This window comes from Elaeis guineensis, chromosome 2 (genome assembly GCF_000442705.2).
Source record: "Elaeis guineensis isolate ETL-2024a chromosome 2, EG11, whole genome shotgun sequence".
In the NCBI taxonomy this organism is placed as follows: domain Eukaryota; kingdom Viridiplantae; phylum Streptophyta; class Magnoliopsida; order Arecales; family Arecaceae; genus Elaeis; species Elaeis guineensis.
The window spans coordinates 92642592-92660633 of NC_025994.2; the positions used below are offsets into that span (position 1 = coordinate 92642592).

General features: G+C 40.6%; 1 protein-coding gene across 1 annotated transcript; it reads right to left on the reverse strand.

Moving 5' to 3' along the window:
- Nucleotides 1-6899: 6899 nt before the first annotated feature.
- LOC140855310 (oligopeptide transporter 5-like) lies at nucleotides 6900-16193 on the reverse strand. The gene is made up of 8 exons (XM_073251185.1): nucleotides 16175-16193; nucleotides 15573-16052; nucleotides 11085-11179; nucleotides 9154-9267; nucleotides 8483-9054; nucleotides 8032-8290; nucleotides 7638-7820; nucleotides 6900-7403 (listed from the first exon to the last, which is right to left on the reverse strand). Exons 1-8 carry the CDS (start codon nucleotides 16191-16193, stop codon nucleotides 6900-6902), a joined length of 2226 nt encoding a protein of 741 aa, XP_073107286.1.
- Nucleotides 16194-18042: the final 1849 nt, after the last annotated feature.

An 18042-nucleotide genomic window follows, 5' to 3' on the forward strand; every position in this document is an offset into this window, starting at 1 on the left:
TTGGCAGCTTGCGCCCAAGATCGATCGCTGGTGCACTTCTTATGTTCCTCGAGCTCCTTCTCGAAGTTTGCTTTCCTCCGGCTATACTCTATGATCTCCTTCATGTGGAGGTTCCGAAAGTGGGTGGCCTCCACGGCGGCCTCAGAGTGACTCTTCCTCAACCTGCGAAGTTCGTCATCCATCTCCTTCGACCTTTTTGTTAAATGATGAACCTCCTTCTTCAAACATTGAATCATGGACTTCAGCGGAATTTCCTGTGGCAAGAGAAGTGCTTCGGTCGGACACTGCCATCAGGAGACAAAAGCGTCAAGGCGCATCTCATTGCAGAGAGAAAAAAAGAGGGAGGAAGAGTGGAAAAGCCCTCCATAAGGAGAAACCCAATTTTATTGATTGAATATTTCTTAAAGACAAAAGGAAAAAAGAAAAAATGGCAATAAAAGAAAAATACAAAGTCGGAGGTCTTAGACCTCTGAAATGGGAGTTGGGGAGCTCGGTGTCCTCGAAAGGGGGGCTGCGGTGGCAGTGGCAGTGGAAGAGGGCCCGGCTTCGTCTTTAGATATCTCGTCCAAGAAGCTGAGGTTGAGCTCGGCAAATTTCTTGACCACCTTCTCTTGACAGAGCTCGAATCTTTTGATGAATGCTTCTTGGCCGAACTTGACGTTCAGGTCCCTCATCTCCGCAGAGGCCTTAAACTCCTCCACCGCTAGGACCCTGACCTCCGAGATCAGAACCGAAATCTGCTCCATCAAATTTGCGACCTCAGCCTTCGCCTTCCTCATCGTCTCCTCCGATGCCTGCTTTTCTTTCTCAAGGGCCTCTTGGAGGTTGGCTACCTCGGCAGCCTTTTCTTTGAGGCGGGCGGCTTCGGCCCAACGACCCTCCTTTGCCTGGATGGCATCCCTCCTCACCTGGTTCGTCGCCTCGATGTTGGCAAGGAGTTGGTGCCCGATCTGCAAGGGCGGCTAGGAGGTCAGAACGAAAGTTGGGAAGCTAATTAAATGAAGGTGCGAGGGGAAGGAGGAAAGTGAACCTGTTTACCTCGAGAAAGGATCCTAGAGAGTCCCAGACCCACTGTTCGGGATCGGCGCGAACGATCCTCTGGACGACTTCGGGCAAGACGCAGCCATCGACCAGTCGCTTTACCAGGTCCCTGTCATTAAAAGGATTCTCCCCCGGCTCTTCTTCGGAACCATGGGACTCTTCGATGGCGGCCCGATGGCTGCTCACCCTGTGGGCCACCGACTTCCTTCTCCTTCCCCTCTCAACCCCTGGCACCTCCTCGAAGCGGGCCTCCGAAACGGGAACCTCAGTGGGGGAACTCCTTGAAGAGGCCCGGGGGGCCGGGGGCTCAGCGTCTGAAGGAACGTCGATCGCGGGTGCCATCTGGGTAGGCGTGACTGAGTTCGTCTCCTCCGTTCTGGCCTTCTTCACCGATCTGGAGGCCGCGACACTTTTTCTTTTGTGAGCCTTGAGGCCCCTGGCGAGCATCCGTGCTGCTTCGACGTCCATTCCTAAGAAAAAAAAGAGAAAAGAAGAAAAGAGATCAGTAATGGAGTGAAAAAGGAAGAAGTGACGTGCAAAAAAAAAAAAGAAAGAAGAGAGAAAAAAGAGAGAAGAAGAGCAGAGAAAAGAAGAGGAAAGGAAAGATGGGATACTCGCAGGATCCAGGGGGCTCAAGCCGATGTTGAACAAAAACTGCTCCTTCATAAGGTTGGGAAGGGAAGGAGTCGAATAACTAAGAAGCTTCTGGGTGGCCTGAAGGTCATCCTCCCCCAGGCTGGGGCCCGGCAGACAGAGTCCCTTAGGAAACCCCAAAGGGGCAGTCCCAGCTTCAAAGTCGGGCATTGGACGTAGAGGTACTTTTTCTTCCAATTATGGATTGAAGAGGGAGTACCCTTCAGTAACCCCTTCTTGCCAAACTGGGGGGAGAAGTACCACCAGTCTTTTGCCGAGGGGTGGCGCTTGAAGGTGTAAAAATATCTAAACAAAGAAAGAGATGGCTGGACTTCGACTACGTGGCAAAGGGAGAGGAACCCTATCAGAAATCTAAAGGAATTCGGTGTGACTGAAGTCAAAGAAATGTCTAAAAAATGAAAAAGAGCGACGACGAAGGGCGGAAGTGGAAGACGGAGCTCGGCACGGAAGGCCTCCTGGTACAGGCAGAAACGGCCAGGTGGGGGGGTGCTAGTCCGGTCGACGAGATCAGGAAGTTTCAGATCGTACTCCGGGGGAACTCCGTATTGAACCCTTATCAGTAAAAGCTCATCCGGAGTCAGGGAACAAGGAATGGCACTCGACGCAAAAATCGGACGAGGCCCAGCCCTAGTTGAGGGTTCGTCTACAGTATGAGGGTTTTGGGGGGCTGAGGCGGATGAACTCCTGGAACCACTAGTGGCAGAGGTGCCAGAAGATATTTTAAGCTAGGACCCTAAAAATCCTAGAGAAATCAGATGAAATAAGGGGCGAAAGGTTCGTGGGGGGCCAAACCAGGGGAATGCGCAGAAAGAAAAATGAAGGAGAAAGGGCACCTAGATGGCAAGAAGAGAAACAAAAGTTTCAGAAACTAATCTAAATCGCTCCAAAGGATGCAGAGGTGCGAGGACTGGGATGACTCGAAGAACGCTTAGGGCCAAAGTAGATGCCAAAGAGGGTCAGAGCTCTCGGAGAGAAGGCAGACACCGACAGAACTCTCAGACAGAATGAGACTCCTGAAGGCAGAAAGATGGGTTTAAATAGACCCTGGGATCCGGTGCTATAATGATTGCGAATCTCCCCAGGCTGACCCACGCTCGTCACGTGTCCCACTCGTCACAGCAGGCGGCTAAAAGCGGCGACAGCTGACAGAGCCATTACTGCATTGTTCCTGGGCCAACACTCCAGCGAGAATCCGAAAGGTCCCTTCGGATCGTCCCGATTTGAAAAGACTCCGGCACACGCATTAAATGTCAGAATATCTGAGGACGATCGTGCACAGGATTCAAGGGGACAACTTCGGCTGAGAAAATTTCTCTGTACTTTCTTCATTCGAAATTCGAACTCGAAAGTAGGGAGACTAGTGTTAGGTATAAAATCCTCCCTCCGAGCCGAAGTTCGTGTCAGGAGTGACCCTCCAGGGGTTCTACCGACGTCCAACCTTCGGCGACATCTTTTCGAACCTCTCCGGTGGCCGAGCCTCCGCAACATTTCCAAGTTCTGCCGACAGATGGACCCCACCCAAGTTTCAACTGAAGGAAACTTCATCCGGACTCCTACGGGAGCTGGACTTCATCCCCGACTCGAAATGCAGGTAGTCTCCATTCGGACTCCTACGGGAGTTGGACTTCATCCCTGACTTCAACTGAAGGAAGACTTCATCCGGACTCCTACGGGAGATGGACTTCATCCCCGACTCGGAATGCAGGTAGTCTCCATCCGGACTCCTACGGGAGCTGGACTTCATCCCCGACTTCCACTGAAGGAAGACTTCATCCGGACTCCTGCGGGAGTCGAACTTCATCCCCGACTCGAAATGCAGGTAGTCTCCATCCGGACTCCTACGGGAGCTAGACTTCATCCCCGACTTCAACTGAAGGAAGACTTCATCCGGACTCCTACGGAAGCCAGACTTCGTCCCCGACTCAGAATGCAGGTAGTCTCCATCCGGACTCCTACGGGAGCTAGACTTCATCCCCGACTTCAACTGAAAGAAGATTTCATTCGGACTCCTACGGGAGCCAGACTTCGTCCCCGACTCCAACCGCAGGAAGACTTCATCCGGACTCCTACGGGAGCCAGACTTCATCCCCGACTCCAATCGTAGGAATACTTCGTCCGGACTCCTACGGGAGCCGGACTTCGTCCCCGACTGGAATGCGGGTAGTCTCCATCCGGACTCCTACGGAAGTCGGACTTCATCCCCGACTTCAACTGAAGGAAGACTTCATCCGGACTCCTACGGGAGCCGGACTTCGTCTCCGACTCGGACTGCAGAAAGACTTCATCCGGACTCCTACGAAAGCCGGACTTCGTCCCCGACTTCAACTGAAGAAAGACTTCATCCGGACTCCTACGGGAGTCGGACTTCATCCCCGACTCCAACCGCAGGAATACTTCGTCCGGACTCCTACGGGAGCCAGACTTCATCCTCGACTCGGAATGCAGGTAGTCTCCATCTAGACTCCTACGGGAGCCGAACTTCATCCTCGACTCGGAATGCAGGTAGTGTCCATCCGAACTCCTACGGGAGTCGGACTTCATCCCCGACTTCAACTGCAGGTAGTCTTCATCCGGACTCCTACGGGAGCTGGACTTCATCCCCGACTCGGACTATAGGAAGACTTCATCCGGACTCCTACGGAAGCCGGATTTCATCTCCAACTTCAACTGAAGAAAGACTTCATCCGGACTCCTACGGGAGCCGGACTTCGTCCCCGACTTCAACTGCAGGAAGACTTCATCCGGACTCCTACGAGAGCCGGACTTCATCCCCGACTCCAACCGCAGGAATACTTCGTCCGGACTCCTACGGGAGCCAGACTTCACCCCCGACTCAGAATGCAGGTAGTCTCCATCCGGACTCCTACGGGAGCCAGACTTCGTCCCCGACTTCAACTGCAGGAAGACTTCATCCGGACTCCTACGAAAGTCGGACTTCATCCCCGACTTCAACTGAAGGAAGACTTCATCCGGACTCCTACGGGAGCCGGACTTCATCCCCGACTCAGAATGCAGGTAGTCTCCATTCGGACACCTACGGGAGCCAGACTTCGTCCCTGACTTCAACTGCAGGTAGTCTCCATCTGGACTCCTACGGAAACCGAACTTTCGCCCTGGACTCCTATTGCAGGTAGACCTCACCCCGAACTCCTACAAGGGCCGGACTCCGAGCTCCTCTCGGAAGGATAGCTATCTCTCTTCGTCAGACACCTCAACCGAACTTCGACCGACAGGCCTGGACCCCCTGGCAGACCACAGTAACGGCCATGACTCTGCTCCACTTCCTACGATGGATTTCACGCGACTCCATCACTCCCTAGCAGGCCACAGTAACGGCCACGACTCTGCTTCACTTCCCGCGATGGATTCCGCGCGGCTCCATCTCTCCCTGGCAGGCCACTGTAATGGCCACGACTCTGCTCCACTTTCTACGATGGATTCCGCGCTGCTCCATCACTCCCTGGCAGGCCACAGTAATGGTCATGACTCTGCTCCACTTCCTGTGATGGATACCGCGTGGCTCCTCCATCCTCTGGCGAGTCGCGATAATGGATGCCGCATCACTCCCCGCAATAGGCTCCACGTGGCGGGTCACGGTGATGGTCACGATTCTGCTCCACTACTCTTCATAACAGACTCCTCCTGGCTCCGAACGGTCCATTGACAGATGGTTACAAACGTCGCTATCAACCTATAGCACCCTCCGCCTACAAAAAGGGGACCCCAGATACGTTATCCTCTAAGCCCTCATTTTCTATCTCGATACTCTGCTAAAATTTTCGTTCGAGCACTCCATTCTTGTTGAGGCAGAGAACTGACTTGAGCATCGGAGGGTCTTGCCGGAGCACCCCCAACTCTGGTTTAGACTTTCTTTGCAGGTCCCGGCGGCGACCGCGACTCCCTCGACTCTAGCTTCTCCGATGCAGACGGATTTTTGCACCAACAGGAATAATGCTTGATTCTCCTTCCTTATGATATCTCAATCTCTACATATAAATATAGGTCTATAGGATATCTTCAAGATATGCAATCACTTCTCTCTCGATATATTCTTCTTCCTTCTATTCTCTAATTTTTTAACTTCCTCTAAGAGACTAATGATACCATCACTCCTATATAATATAACATCTCAATCAAGAGAGAGTTTGTATAAGCATGGGAAGTGCCCTCTTTATTTTTATAATGATCCCTCTCCCAGTAAAGAAAAAGTCTGTGTACGAACGGAAGGAGCCCCACAATTATAGAGATCGTCTCCTACCTTAGATCTACTGGTTGCAGCCAAGAACTTATGGCTTGGCATGTGAGGTATTATCCACTTTAATCCATGGGTCTCATAATTTTGCCCCTTTAGGTTTTGATCTAAAAGTCAACATCTCATGTGGGAAGGATAGTCCCTTCCTATATAAGTTATAATTTTTCTTGACTTACAATCAATATGGGACTAATGATGTCCTCCCTCTTACACCATAACAAATACCTTCAATATTACCATCATTTTGAGATTATCAATATTAGCATTGTTTTCTATCATAATTTGTTCTGATTCTTCTAACTCTATTATTAGGTCTTTTTCAAACTCTAATTTATCAACATCCTTAATGGTTAAATGTTCAAAATATATAGCATATATTGCCTTAAAAGTACAATCAGTTTTTAAGCTTAATCAGTGATCTCCAAAGTTGAAACTAAACAGGGAAAAAAAAAAAAGGAATTATTTGTCCAAGCAAAGCACTGCCAGAATGTTCGAACTATGCACCTCAATTATTACGATTTATTAGACTGTAAGATCACTAGATATCCTGAAAAATGCCTAAAGTAACATCTAGTTTTATGTTCACAGGTACTTTGGATAAAATAGGAAATTTTAATCGTCTTGACAGAGTGCCCATTTTCCGTTCAATATCAGCCACGGTATATTGCTTAAAGAAGACCAAAGATAAATTTCTACACGGTGATGAACACATTACTAACCATCGATCTTTGTTGAACTGAAAATGAGTTGCTGTGTTCCCACTCTTCATGACGGGGGAGGAGAGGTGCTCTATTTTGCATGCCAAATTGTAATGACATCATCAACGACGTAGTTATCATTTGAAGACTGGACACCCCTCAACAACTATACCTGGTTCAGTAGGGCACATGGCTGGAGGACAATGATCATCTAGCCCCAGTGCCCACCAGCTGATCCCGTATGTATCTCGAACCTAAAGGATAGTTGCTACAACAGCCACAAAAGCAGCTCCAATGTCAAGCCCAGAGGATAAAATATAGTTGTACCTAACCCACCATCCTTTGTACTTCTTAAAAACAACGTAGTTGAATATTGTACCAACTACCATCCACGGCCAGATGTTGATTGCAGAAACAGGAGGCATTATGGAACCAATGTAAAATATGACCGGCATAGTAATAAGCTGAATCCACTTCTTTTCCGGATACATTTGTGATAGGATCCACACTGGAACTGGTGCGAGTAATCCAATGATGAAGAAGACAAAAATCATAGAGTAAGTGCCTGAAGGATAGAACATCTTTTGTGGTCCAACAAGTCCCCATGCGACTCCAACACTGAAGGCTATGCGTTCACTAGGGCACGTCCATGGGCTTCCTTTGGGTAGTCTTTCCAGATCACATATATGCGGAACAGAGCTAAATATCCACCATCCTGTAACAAAGCTAGCAGTCGTTGACAATGCTGTACCAATAATCTGTTTCGTGTAAAGAGGGGCAATTAGTTAGAAATATCATCCATGCCAAACCACTTAGATGTACTTCATTTCGGTATGCCAAGACAGTGGTCATCAGATATATGCAGATATTGTTGATAACAAATTGGTAAAATAGGGTACTAGAAAGTCTTCCTTCATTACTTTTTTCTCCGCCTATGGTGTTTTGTCATTGAATAGGATTATCATGAAGAGCCATGGTTTAGTGCAATTTACCTGAACAAGGAACATTGATTTTGGAGGTATCTTCATGTAATGACCTTGCTTGAAAGAAGAAATTGCTTGCGTAGCCATACTTACGCCAAGAGTACCATAAATCTTAAATGTCATGTTTGCAATTGGCTTGCCTGGACTTAGATATCCGTTAAGCATTTCAAAAAATATATTTATCGGTATGCCCTACATCAAAGCTCAAACAAGTTAAAAATTAAGGATGTACATAATGGCTCACTTTAACAAAGAATTTGCAATTATATCTTTCAAAACTAAGCTATGGGAAAATTGTGATGTGATGATGGATTTTGATTTACAGTTAAAGTAAAGTTCACCATGCCGTGACTAACTACAGCATAATATTCAATTTGAAAGGAAAATGATAAATCCATCTTACCATATTTGTAGTAGCCGTTAGAACAGCATTTGGAAGTAGCAAAATAGAAACCATCGCAAGTACTATCAAAAATTCCCAGGAAGAAAGTTGGACTTGTTCATTGAATACTTGACAGGTTAATATTGCTAAACCGACCATTGAAAACAAGACCAAATAAAACCACCATTGAGGAATAGCTTTATAATTTTGTTTCATTAGTCTAGAGTGAATGTCTTCTTCTTGTCCTTTGTATGCCTTCTTAACCTGGTTCCACAGTGATCTACCAAGAGCCAAAGATGTAAATATTCATTACAAATTAAAAAGATGGAAATATATCTTAAACCTTTTTAACCCTAGCCTACAAAATACCTAATAGTTGAGTATACAATATATACAAGAAATTTCTTTCTCTAAAATTATCTTATATGTAAACGAAAAATCAATCACAGTTTCAAGAGTATGCGAGACTTACCGCCCATGGTAGAGAGCTACGTGGGAAATACTTGATGTTAAACAAGCAAAAAAGAACCCATTAGAATATACGTAGACGATGCTGAAATAGAGTTTCGAGTAGTTATTGTATGCTGCTTCATCAAACTGTAGCTTCTCGTCTATAATACGTGAAATATTATATTTTTGTCCATCAGCATCAAACATCCCTTGGGAGAAAAATGGAAACCTCTTGGCATTATACGCATTGGTCCAATATGATATGGGCGCAATGACATAGAGCTTTATGACAAAGCCAATGAACATGTTACAGATCACAAACATTGGTGTGGCTAATGGAGATCCTAAGAAGCTTGTTGTGGTCATCCAATCTAGGGAGAATGATCCAAGCCCGAGCCCTGCTTGTCCAGAACCAATTTGTTGCGCGGTTACCGAGTCCTTCCATATCCAACAAATGAATGATAAAGCAGTGATAGAAGGGAAGAAGTAAACTGGGACTACATGGTACGCAAAACTTGAGACTGCAACCATAAGGAAGAGTACTGGAGCCTCGTTAGCTGACCCTTTGCTCTTTTCTCTGACACATGAATTGCTCTGGATATACCAAAAGATATTGTTTTTTATTCCATAGTAAGAGAGAGAAAGAGAGCAAGACTCTCTTCTCAGTGGACAGAAGAGAAAGACAAGATGGACATGAATCAGAGAATACCTATAGAAAGACACGTCCACAAGAGTTGCAGGCCACCACATATAGGGATTATGCACTAGAAACTTAGTGCAAACACCAGCAAACCCATACCCAAGAAACTATGCATGAAAGATGAGGAAAAGAGAATTGTGAGTAACATATTTCATTTATCATCAAATATTTTTAACAAAAGTTCCGAAAAGACACCAAAACAATCCTGTAGATGTCCAAGCAAAGGCCTTTTCTAACAACTAAATATAGCACATTAATACCGAATCAGTAAGTTTCCTTTGTAGCATAGATAAGAACAGTGAAATTCTAGTTGTAACAAATGCTTTGCATAATTTTTTTCTTATACACTTATAGAGCATTCAGTGCTCTTTTTTTGAGATGGATCGTGAGGGAGGAATGAACTCAAGAATTGATTCTACCAGAACAAGCCTTAATTCATTAAGTTACTTAAATTGTTTCTTTTGCATGCATATGAATAGATATTTTGAGTACATAAAGTATGCTGCGTCACCAAATGTCTTTTTTTTTTCTTTTTTTTTTTGCGTGCTTGTATTCATTTTTTGAGCAAATTAGCAGCAGTTCCGGCAGATTTCATAATTAGACTTTTGTATTCTTTTTTGAGAATACAAATTATTCACTCCCACGCATGGTTGCACCTAAGATTTCTCACTTGAAGAGATGGGTGCCAACAGAACTACTGATCGCTAGCGACTTATGCATGTATTTTCATATCATTGTTTTTGACCTTTCAGTGATCAATAGAGACTGTTTTAGCATGAATCATGCACAATGCTGACCTTGAAGAAAACACATTGTTCACAATTTTTCAAGCAAATCATCTCAAGGAATAATAGAATTACTTGTTCTTCTGGCAACTCGGTTTTGTCCTAGTAACTTTAGACCGACTTGCGTAGTCTTAATGGCAGGAGTTTGATAAAGGAGCTCAGAAACCTTTAGAACAAACCACCAAAAAGACACTTCCTATTGACATGGAGCTAGCTTGGGTCCCTGTAATACGAATGACATACATAAAATTTGTTTTACAACAGACTGAAATTTATGAGACAGAATCAACTATAAGCATGCTATAATCGTTCTCATTGTCTAGAATACATGATATAATGAAGTATTTGTTGGAATTTGGTGATGGGTACTTCTTATGCTTATGCTCTAATATCAACTAGTTGGCAACTAAACCAATAGAAATATGATGGATAGAGGAGGAGAGGAGTACTCATTCACATATGATAAGAAAATACTTGAGAGAGAAGAGGAACAATATCAAAATTTCTATTCATTTCATATCCAACTCCTATTACACTAAGGAAACTACTTCTATTTATACTACTCACAAACACATTAATTACTAGAGTTGTATGACTCTTTGATCTTCACAATATATTAATTAATATCTCACACACTTCTTTAAGAGACACACATATTTTTAAACTTCTCACACATATTTCTAAAAGTCACAAACATATTTCTAGACATAAGTTCATGTACCCACATTTAATACATCTCTTGTACCTAGACATACATCAATAATGTCAATCACATAGTTCAATATAATTTATGATAACAATAAATTTATATTTATCTTCCAACACCCCTCTCTTTAATATGAATTTTTGTTTAACTCTTGTTCTTCAGCTTTTCACAACTGGTCCACATTCTAAAGAAAAATCTCTGACAGTTGAAATATATCTTCAAGATAAATATTCTTTCTTCCTCTCATAATTGCTATTAAATTTCTCTGCACTATTGTCCAATATTGCTAGCTTTTCTTTCAATGCATCACATTCCTCTACCACATTTTTGTACACCCAGTCAATTCTTGATGGTTATATTTCAGATTTCATAGTTCTTTATAGTTCATGTCTCTTATTATAAAGTCATATATAGTTCTGAGATGTCTAATTACTTTTAATGCTACTTCTTGCTCTACTTCTTTCTTTGTACTAGCTTCACTTCCATAAATCACATGTCTTCCATATCCATCATCAAGATTAGTGTAAGCTACAAAAGTAAGATTATGGTCTGATTCATACATTTCACATAAAAATGAGACTGATGATTAATTTAATTTCTCAAGCAAATTTTTGAGTACTGTTTTAAATGAGATTGTTACAGTAGTTGATATTACCTTATCGGATATATTGTTATCTATTAAATTTTATCAAAATTCATTATTTTTTTGACAGTTACACTTCTTCAGAGACTTTCTTTATCTCTTCCACGAAAGACTTCTTGTCTTCTTCTCTTGTGGAGTCACTCCTTTTGACTGGCATTGTCTCAATGGATATCTATTTCTTATCTTGAATCTGGAGTATCACACAAATTGCAAACTGCTCACTCAACAGGTTTTCTAGCCTAAAGTTTCCTACTTCAACTGTGGAGAAATATTCTTTCACATTTTACACCTCTTTGGATTGTATCTTGCTTTGACTGTTGCCTTAAAACCAAATTGATTCTGACTATTGTCGTAGGACCAAATTTGACTCTGATACGACTTTGTTAGAATTTGACGATGGGTACTTCTTATGCTTGTGCTTTGATACCAACTTGTTGGCAACTAAACTAATAGAAACATAGTAGATAGAGGAGGAGAGGAGTACTCAATCATATATGATAAGAAAATATTTAAAAGAGGAGAGGAACAATATCACAATTTCTATTCATTTCATATCCAACTCCTACTATACACCAAGGAAACCACTTCTATTTATACTACTCACATACACATTAATTATTAGAGTTATATGACTTTTTGATCTTCACAATACATTAGTTAATATTCCACACACTTCTTTAAGAGACACACATATTCTCAAACTTCTCATACATATTTCTAAAAGCCACAAATACATTTCTAGACATAAGTTCATATACCCACATTTAATATATCTCTTGTATCTAGACATGCATGAATAATCTCAATCACACATAATTTAATATAATTTATAATTACAATAAATTCATGTTTGTCTTCCAACATTATTGAACTTCATTAGATTTTCCTATCAGATAACATGATTTAGTTTATTTCTTCTTCTTCCTGTTTCGGAGCAGGGGGTGGGGGGAGTAGCATGACAGTTTGGCATCTCTGCATGGCTTGTCCCATCACTTAATATAAAACCATGAGGTTAAGGTTTTTCATTGACTTATGTCACTTTACTAATAAAGTTTTGGATGAAAAATAACTGAAGAATAATAAAGCAGATCCGAAACATCGAAACCATTAGAAAACACTCAAGGAATTTTGCAAGTACTAGTTTGATATTATTTTACACATTGTTTCGGAACTCAATTTAAGTATTTTAGTACTGCTATTTGTGAGCAAGGAAGATACAAGAAGTGAGTGTTGGATTTAATATTTCCAATCATAATCATTGACTTTCCTAAGGAGAAGCAGTATAATATACATCATAAGGTCATCTAAATAGAAGTGTTATTGTCATGCCTCCGAACCCAACATTTGGGTCGACTATGTGACACGACCATATGAATCCCAAAACAATGTCCTAGAGATCATGAAGGTCAAAAGATGACTTCATCACTCAAACTTCACATTCAACCTAACAGATGCTATATATCCTATAACTCTAAAGTAAAAAGAGGAAGTGAGTTTTACAGTCCATTAAGAATCTCCCACATTCACACCAGTATGAATATGAAATATGTTTTAGTGAATATATATAATTAATAAAAAAATAATAAGATTCATACATCATTAATTTGATAAGTGAAGAATATCATAACAATTCTATAAACACATCATATATCACTAATCAGCAATTCTATTTAATGATAATTTAATGAGATTATATATCAATAATTGCTTAACATACTTCTAATCTTGATAATATTATTATTTCGCTACTGGACCAAAACCTGTCCATGCTCTAACATATGGCAGGCCAAATACACACCACATTTTTATCTATGATCTATAGCCGCATCTTAGCCCACAGTTGACATCACAAACATCATATTTTATATATACCGGCTAGTCCAGGTATCCTTCAATGAGACATAATTCATCATCTTGATTTGATATTAACACTAAGTTCATCAAAATCATGTTCCAACTCATGGTAAGCCAAATACACACCATGTTTCTACCCATGACCAATAACCATAAATCATATTTCAACCCACGACTGATACGCCATGTTTTACATAACCAACTAGTTCATATGCTTCCCTTTTTTTCACTCTTATAATTATAGAAAATTATGTTTGTTCTTTCGGTATTGAACTAATTATAATTATGCTTCAGTCCGTAGGAGGCCAAATACAATGTTGCACTCTAGCTAGCTCAAGCTTGACCTAGCATATATACTATATGTCTTGCATAACCAATCTATCCAAATACCATCTGTGCACTATCTATATTATTAAAGTCATGGTCTAATTTTTGCTATCCGAATAATCACAATTATGCTCCAACCTGTGGTAGGCCAAACATAATGCTGCACGTATTTCGAGGTTGATGCAATATATATACTACATTTTTGCATGACCGATTAACCCAGATGACGCCCACACCTTATCAATTATGTTAAATTATAATTTTTTTATTCAATATGATGTTTATAATTAAGCATCCATTAATCATAATTCATGCAACATCAAATTAGTAATGCATAATGGATGTACTGATATATAAAAATATATATCAATCATGCAAGTACATCTATATATTATTTTTATAATCATGTAGATGATTGTGTTGAAGAATTCTTATCTATACCAATGACTGACTTAAATATAATGAATACTGATCTACTACTCAGTCTACGAACTCAGAGGTATAGTATTTAGTTTAACATCATCTGGTCATATAATTTGCTCAACTATAGAGCCAGTCTTCACCATCAAATCAATTATAATGTCAAAAATCCTTAGCGAAAAATCACAAATGCTTAGGATAAATGGTTATACAATACTACCTCGGGACTCCTAATCACACAACACCAATTTGAGACCTCTCCTAGGATCGACTTGAACCCACAAAACATCTTAGGACCCACCAATGGTTCACTATTATAGAGAGAGAAAAAATGTAGATGAGAGAGAAAAGAGAAGAGTTCTCTTTTTTTTTATTTTAATCTCTCTCTCTCTTGTTTCTTCTTCTTCTTTGTGTAGAAGTAAGGGAAGGGAGGAGATTTCTAGGCTAACTACTTCACGGTAGTGACCCCACGAGCAGCGACCTCTTAGCGCCGACGATGCGGATTCTAGCCATGCAGTCCAAGCACGACCACGTCCAATGATGGCGGTTGGCTCAGTGGAAAGATAGAAGAAGACAAGAAAAGAGAAAGCCCTACTCATAGAATCCAGCCACTATCCACCAATGACAATGCTTATAGAATCCGAAAAAAAAAAGAAGAGGGTTTAAAGGCCATACCTCATCCCTCGCAACTTTTCCAATGAGAATGACAGTGGCTCATCAGAAATAGTTGATAGAAAACCAAAAAAATCTCATTGATTTCACCGGCGACTTGATCGAAGATGAGGGGCAATGCCTAATGGGAAGAGGTGGCAATCTTTTTATAGAGAAAATCTTAAGGTATCACCAGAATCCAATGAGCTTTAGAATTTTCTTTCCATCGGACTGGAGAGAGGAGTCCTCTTCCACCTCACATGCTTAGCACACAAGGTTAAGAATTTTTTTTTTCTTTTTCTTTTGTATGCTTTAAAGTTCATGCAGAAAAAAAGACGTTGTGGGTAGTCCAACAATGGTGTCCCTTTTTTTTTTTTTTGGTAAAAAAGAATGTGATCCTCACAGCTATAAACTAGAAACATAAAATTACATGATGCAGAAACCTATATTATTATCATACTCCAATCTTTTCCCACCAAAAATCGGGCAACTGTGTGGTGCAACGTCTATAATTCACGAAGGCTCTATTGATATAGGACATGGTTTGAATGAATCACCTCCAGTTCTCTCGGATTTGTGCCGAATTTCTTGTAACGAAACTTTAAGTACCATGGGCTCTCCCCAAAACCTGCGAGGTTGGCTGGTGAGCTCAGAGACCAACTTAATTTGACGGTAGTTTTGGCTAATAAACCAAGGAACAACCCAGTAGAAGCCCTTAGGTCTCATAAAAGGATCTAGTGGGCAGAGAACGTGGATGATAACGAACAACCCTGCACTCATCTTTTTAGACAGAAACTATAGATCAGGTAATCAAATTGAAGATACAGTTTCACATATTATCGTTAGCAATGTATTCTGGTTCCGGCTTTGCAGTCTGTTTGGATGCGCTAGAAGAACTACTATGTATGAGATCGTGTGTGTGTCTAGTAACATGATGTGGCCAGTTTTATGTGCGCATACACTATGACAATCTGGCGTCGAAATCATTTACTTGGAAAAAAACAGAAGAGGTATCATTTGGATTACAGCGAAACATGTCGAGATCCATGAAGGAGAGGAAGTTCATCTGAGTTGCTATCACCACGAGAAAAGCTGGCAGGGGTCGAACAGTCTTATGGTAGAAAGCCTTCACCACGGCCACAAGCTCAAAGCCATAAGGGGAATACGTGCCAGCAGTGGCAAGCATGGAGAGCAGGCAATGCTCTTTCATGTTGAAAGGCCCTGGGTTAAGCGAGAACGACCACGGCGTCCCCGGTACCTTCAATTGCTTTCTCGGTAGCCCATTGGCCATCGACTTCCCGATGAGATACAGCATAACGGTGATGCACGGGTCTGGTATGTATATCGGTGACTGACGATAAGTGAGGAACTGCGTCAACACGGAGAGGATGATGCAGCCGGGGATCCCCAGAACCCATGTTCGGAATGTCAAGACTGGCAGCGTGTTATCGTCGGTTGGTGGTACGGTCAGCCTCACCTCCTCGATAGGGGAATTGTTAATCACATCTGAAAATTATGGTTAGTTTTTTTCAGAAAAACCATCGAGTGAAGTTAATGATATCTATGCATGAAACCGAGATCGAAGGAAAAAAAAATTGACATGAAAATTTGCCGCCACGATCCATTACCTTCTTCTTTCTCTGCCATAGGGTTTGGGGGGCGAGGTATGGCGTGTTCTTGCGAGCCGTTTGATTTTCTTTTTCTTCTTTGTGTCTTTTTCCACAACAGGCTATTTAGGAATTTTACACCTTGGTTGGAAGTTCCGGGAAGAAAAGAAAAAAAAGAAAAGAAAATATTAATAAGGAGGGAAATGAAAAAAAAAAAAGAGAAATGTATTTCTTGATTGGGAGTTTAAAAAAGAAAAAAAATAATTCATCTTTTTTGATTAAAAGCAAAGAAGAAAGGAAAAAAAAATATTACAATTTTTTTTATTATTATATCCAAAAAATCCTTTCATGTCTCTCAAATGCTCTTCTTCCCTATAGATCTTTGAAAAAAAAAAAAAGTAAAAAAAAAACAATTTAAACGAGAAAAGATCACAACTTTCGATTTAATCATCTTTCTTTTACTTTTTTTAATTATTTTATTTTATATTTTCCATCAATTTTCTCTCTATATTTTATCCTCCAGACCAAGAAATCCCTCCATCTCTCTCAAATGCTCTCCTTCCCCCGATAGGTTTCCAAAAAAAGAGAAATGAAAATAAAAAAATATCTAAATAAAAAAAAGCCTTACCTTTTAACTTTTGCTATCTTTCCTTGTATTTTCGTTGATCTTTTTCATCCACGGAAGTCTCAATCAAATGTACAACTTCAAGCAGCTTCCTTGTTTTTCATTGGTAAGAGTCTCATGAAAGGCTTAAAATAAGCACTAAATTTGAAATATAATATTAATTTTATTTTTCATTATTAGAATGGTCAAATAAAAATTATAAAAAATTCATTATACTTTTAATTTTTTTTCTTTCTAAATTTACTTATTTTGGAGGAAAAAAAATTACAGATTTAAAAAAAATTATATTTTCTCTATTTTATTTTTTAATAATAATTTTTTTTAATTATTTATTTTTTTCTATTTTTTTCTCTATCCTGCCAATCAAGACGCCGATGCCAAATTTTCTAAAACTGGAGACGGAATGTTTGTAAGGACAGACAAGCCAAATTTTGGCAAGAATGCAGCTGGCACGCAATATAGTATTTCCAAGTGAGGCATCATGATAATTTAATGCGATTAATTTATTGGGATTGCAATATGTCCTAAAAATAGTATACATTGCAAATTCTCTCCAACCCTCGTTTCAGGGAATTCTTACAATCACGACATGTGTTAGATTTTTTATTCATTTTGCAATTCGATTGATTGTGTGAATTAAAATAGAATCCTGTTTAGATCTTTTCATTTTACATAACAATTTTATATAGAATTATAGTGACAATTTTATATAGAATTGTGCCATGGATCACCGCATAATAGTCATAGCCTGGTTAACCAGTCTTGCATGGGGGTGTAATCTGAGCTTGATCAAGCTTGGGTTTGATCAAGCTTAGTTTGAATACAATTCAAAATCAATCTTGGTTTGTTTACCATTTATTCCAAGCTGAATTCAAGCTTAATTTTGAATATGTCCAAACATGAGCCTATTTAATTAGCTTGATATTGATATTAACTGAGCTAAAAAGGAAAATCAATTTGATGTTCCAATCAAAACTGGTTCCCACTCGGAGGAAGACTTGATTCATGATTCCAAGCTTTGGTTCAAAAAATGTTTCAGTCCAAAAGTAATATGATCTAAGAAATAAAAAAATACACGATTAAAGCCTTAATCCAATAATGCATTATATGTAAAAACATATAATATACATATATAATTCAAATATATTCGAGACTTATCAAGCCAAGTTTGATAGAGATGGGTCAATTTTAAGCCTAATTAACTTAAAGTTAATTTTTGTCATGCTCAGTGAATCTGGGGCTGCTTCAAACCAAGACTAATTCA

Coding starts and splice junctions, on each gene's coding strand:
- LOC140855310 (XM_073251185.1), bottom strand. Junction 9,055..9,153: donor ATAGGTATTCTCTGATTCAT/GTCCATCTTGTC, acceptor TGGTATATCCAG/AGCAATTCATGTGTCAGAGA. Junction 7,404..7,637: donor AATCAATGTTCCTTGTTCAG/GTAAATTGCACT, acceptor TACACGAAACAG/ATTATTGGTACAGCATTGTC.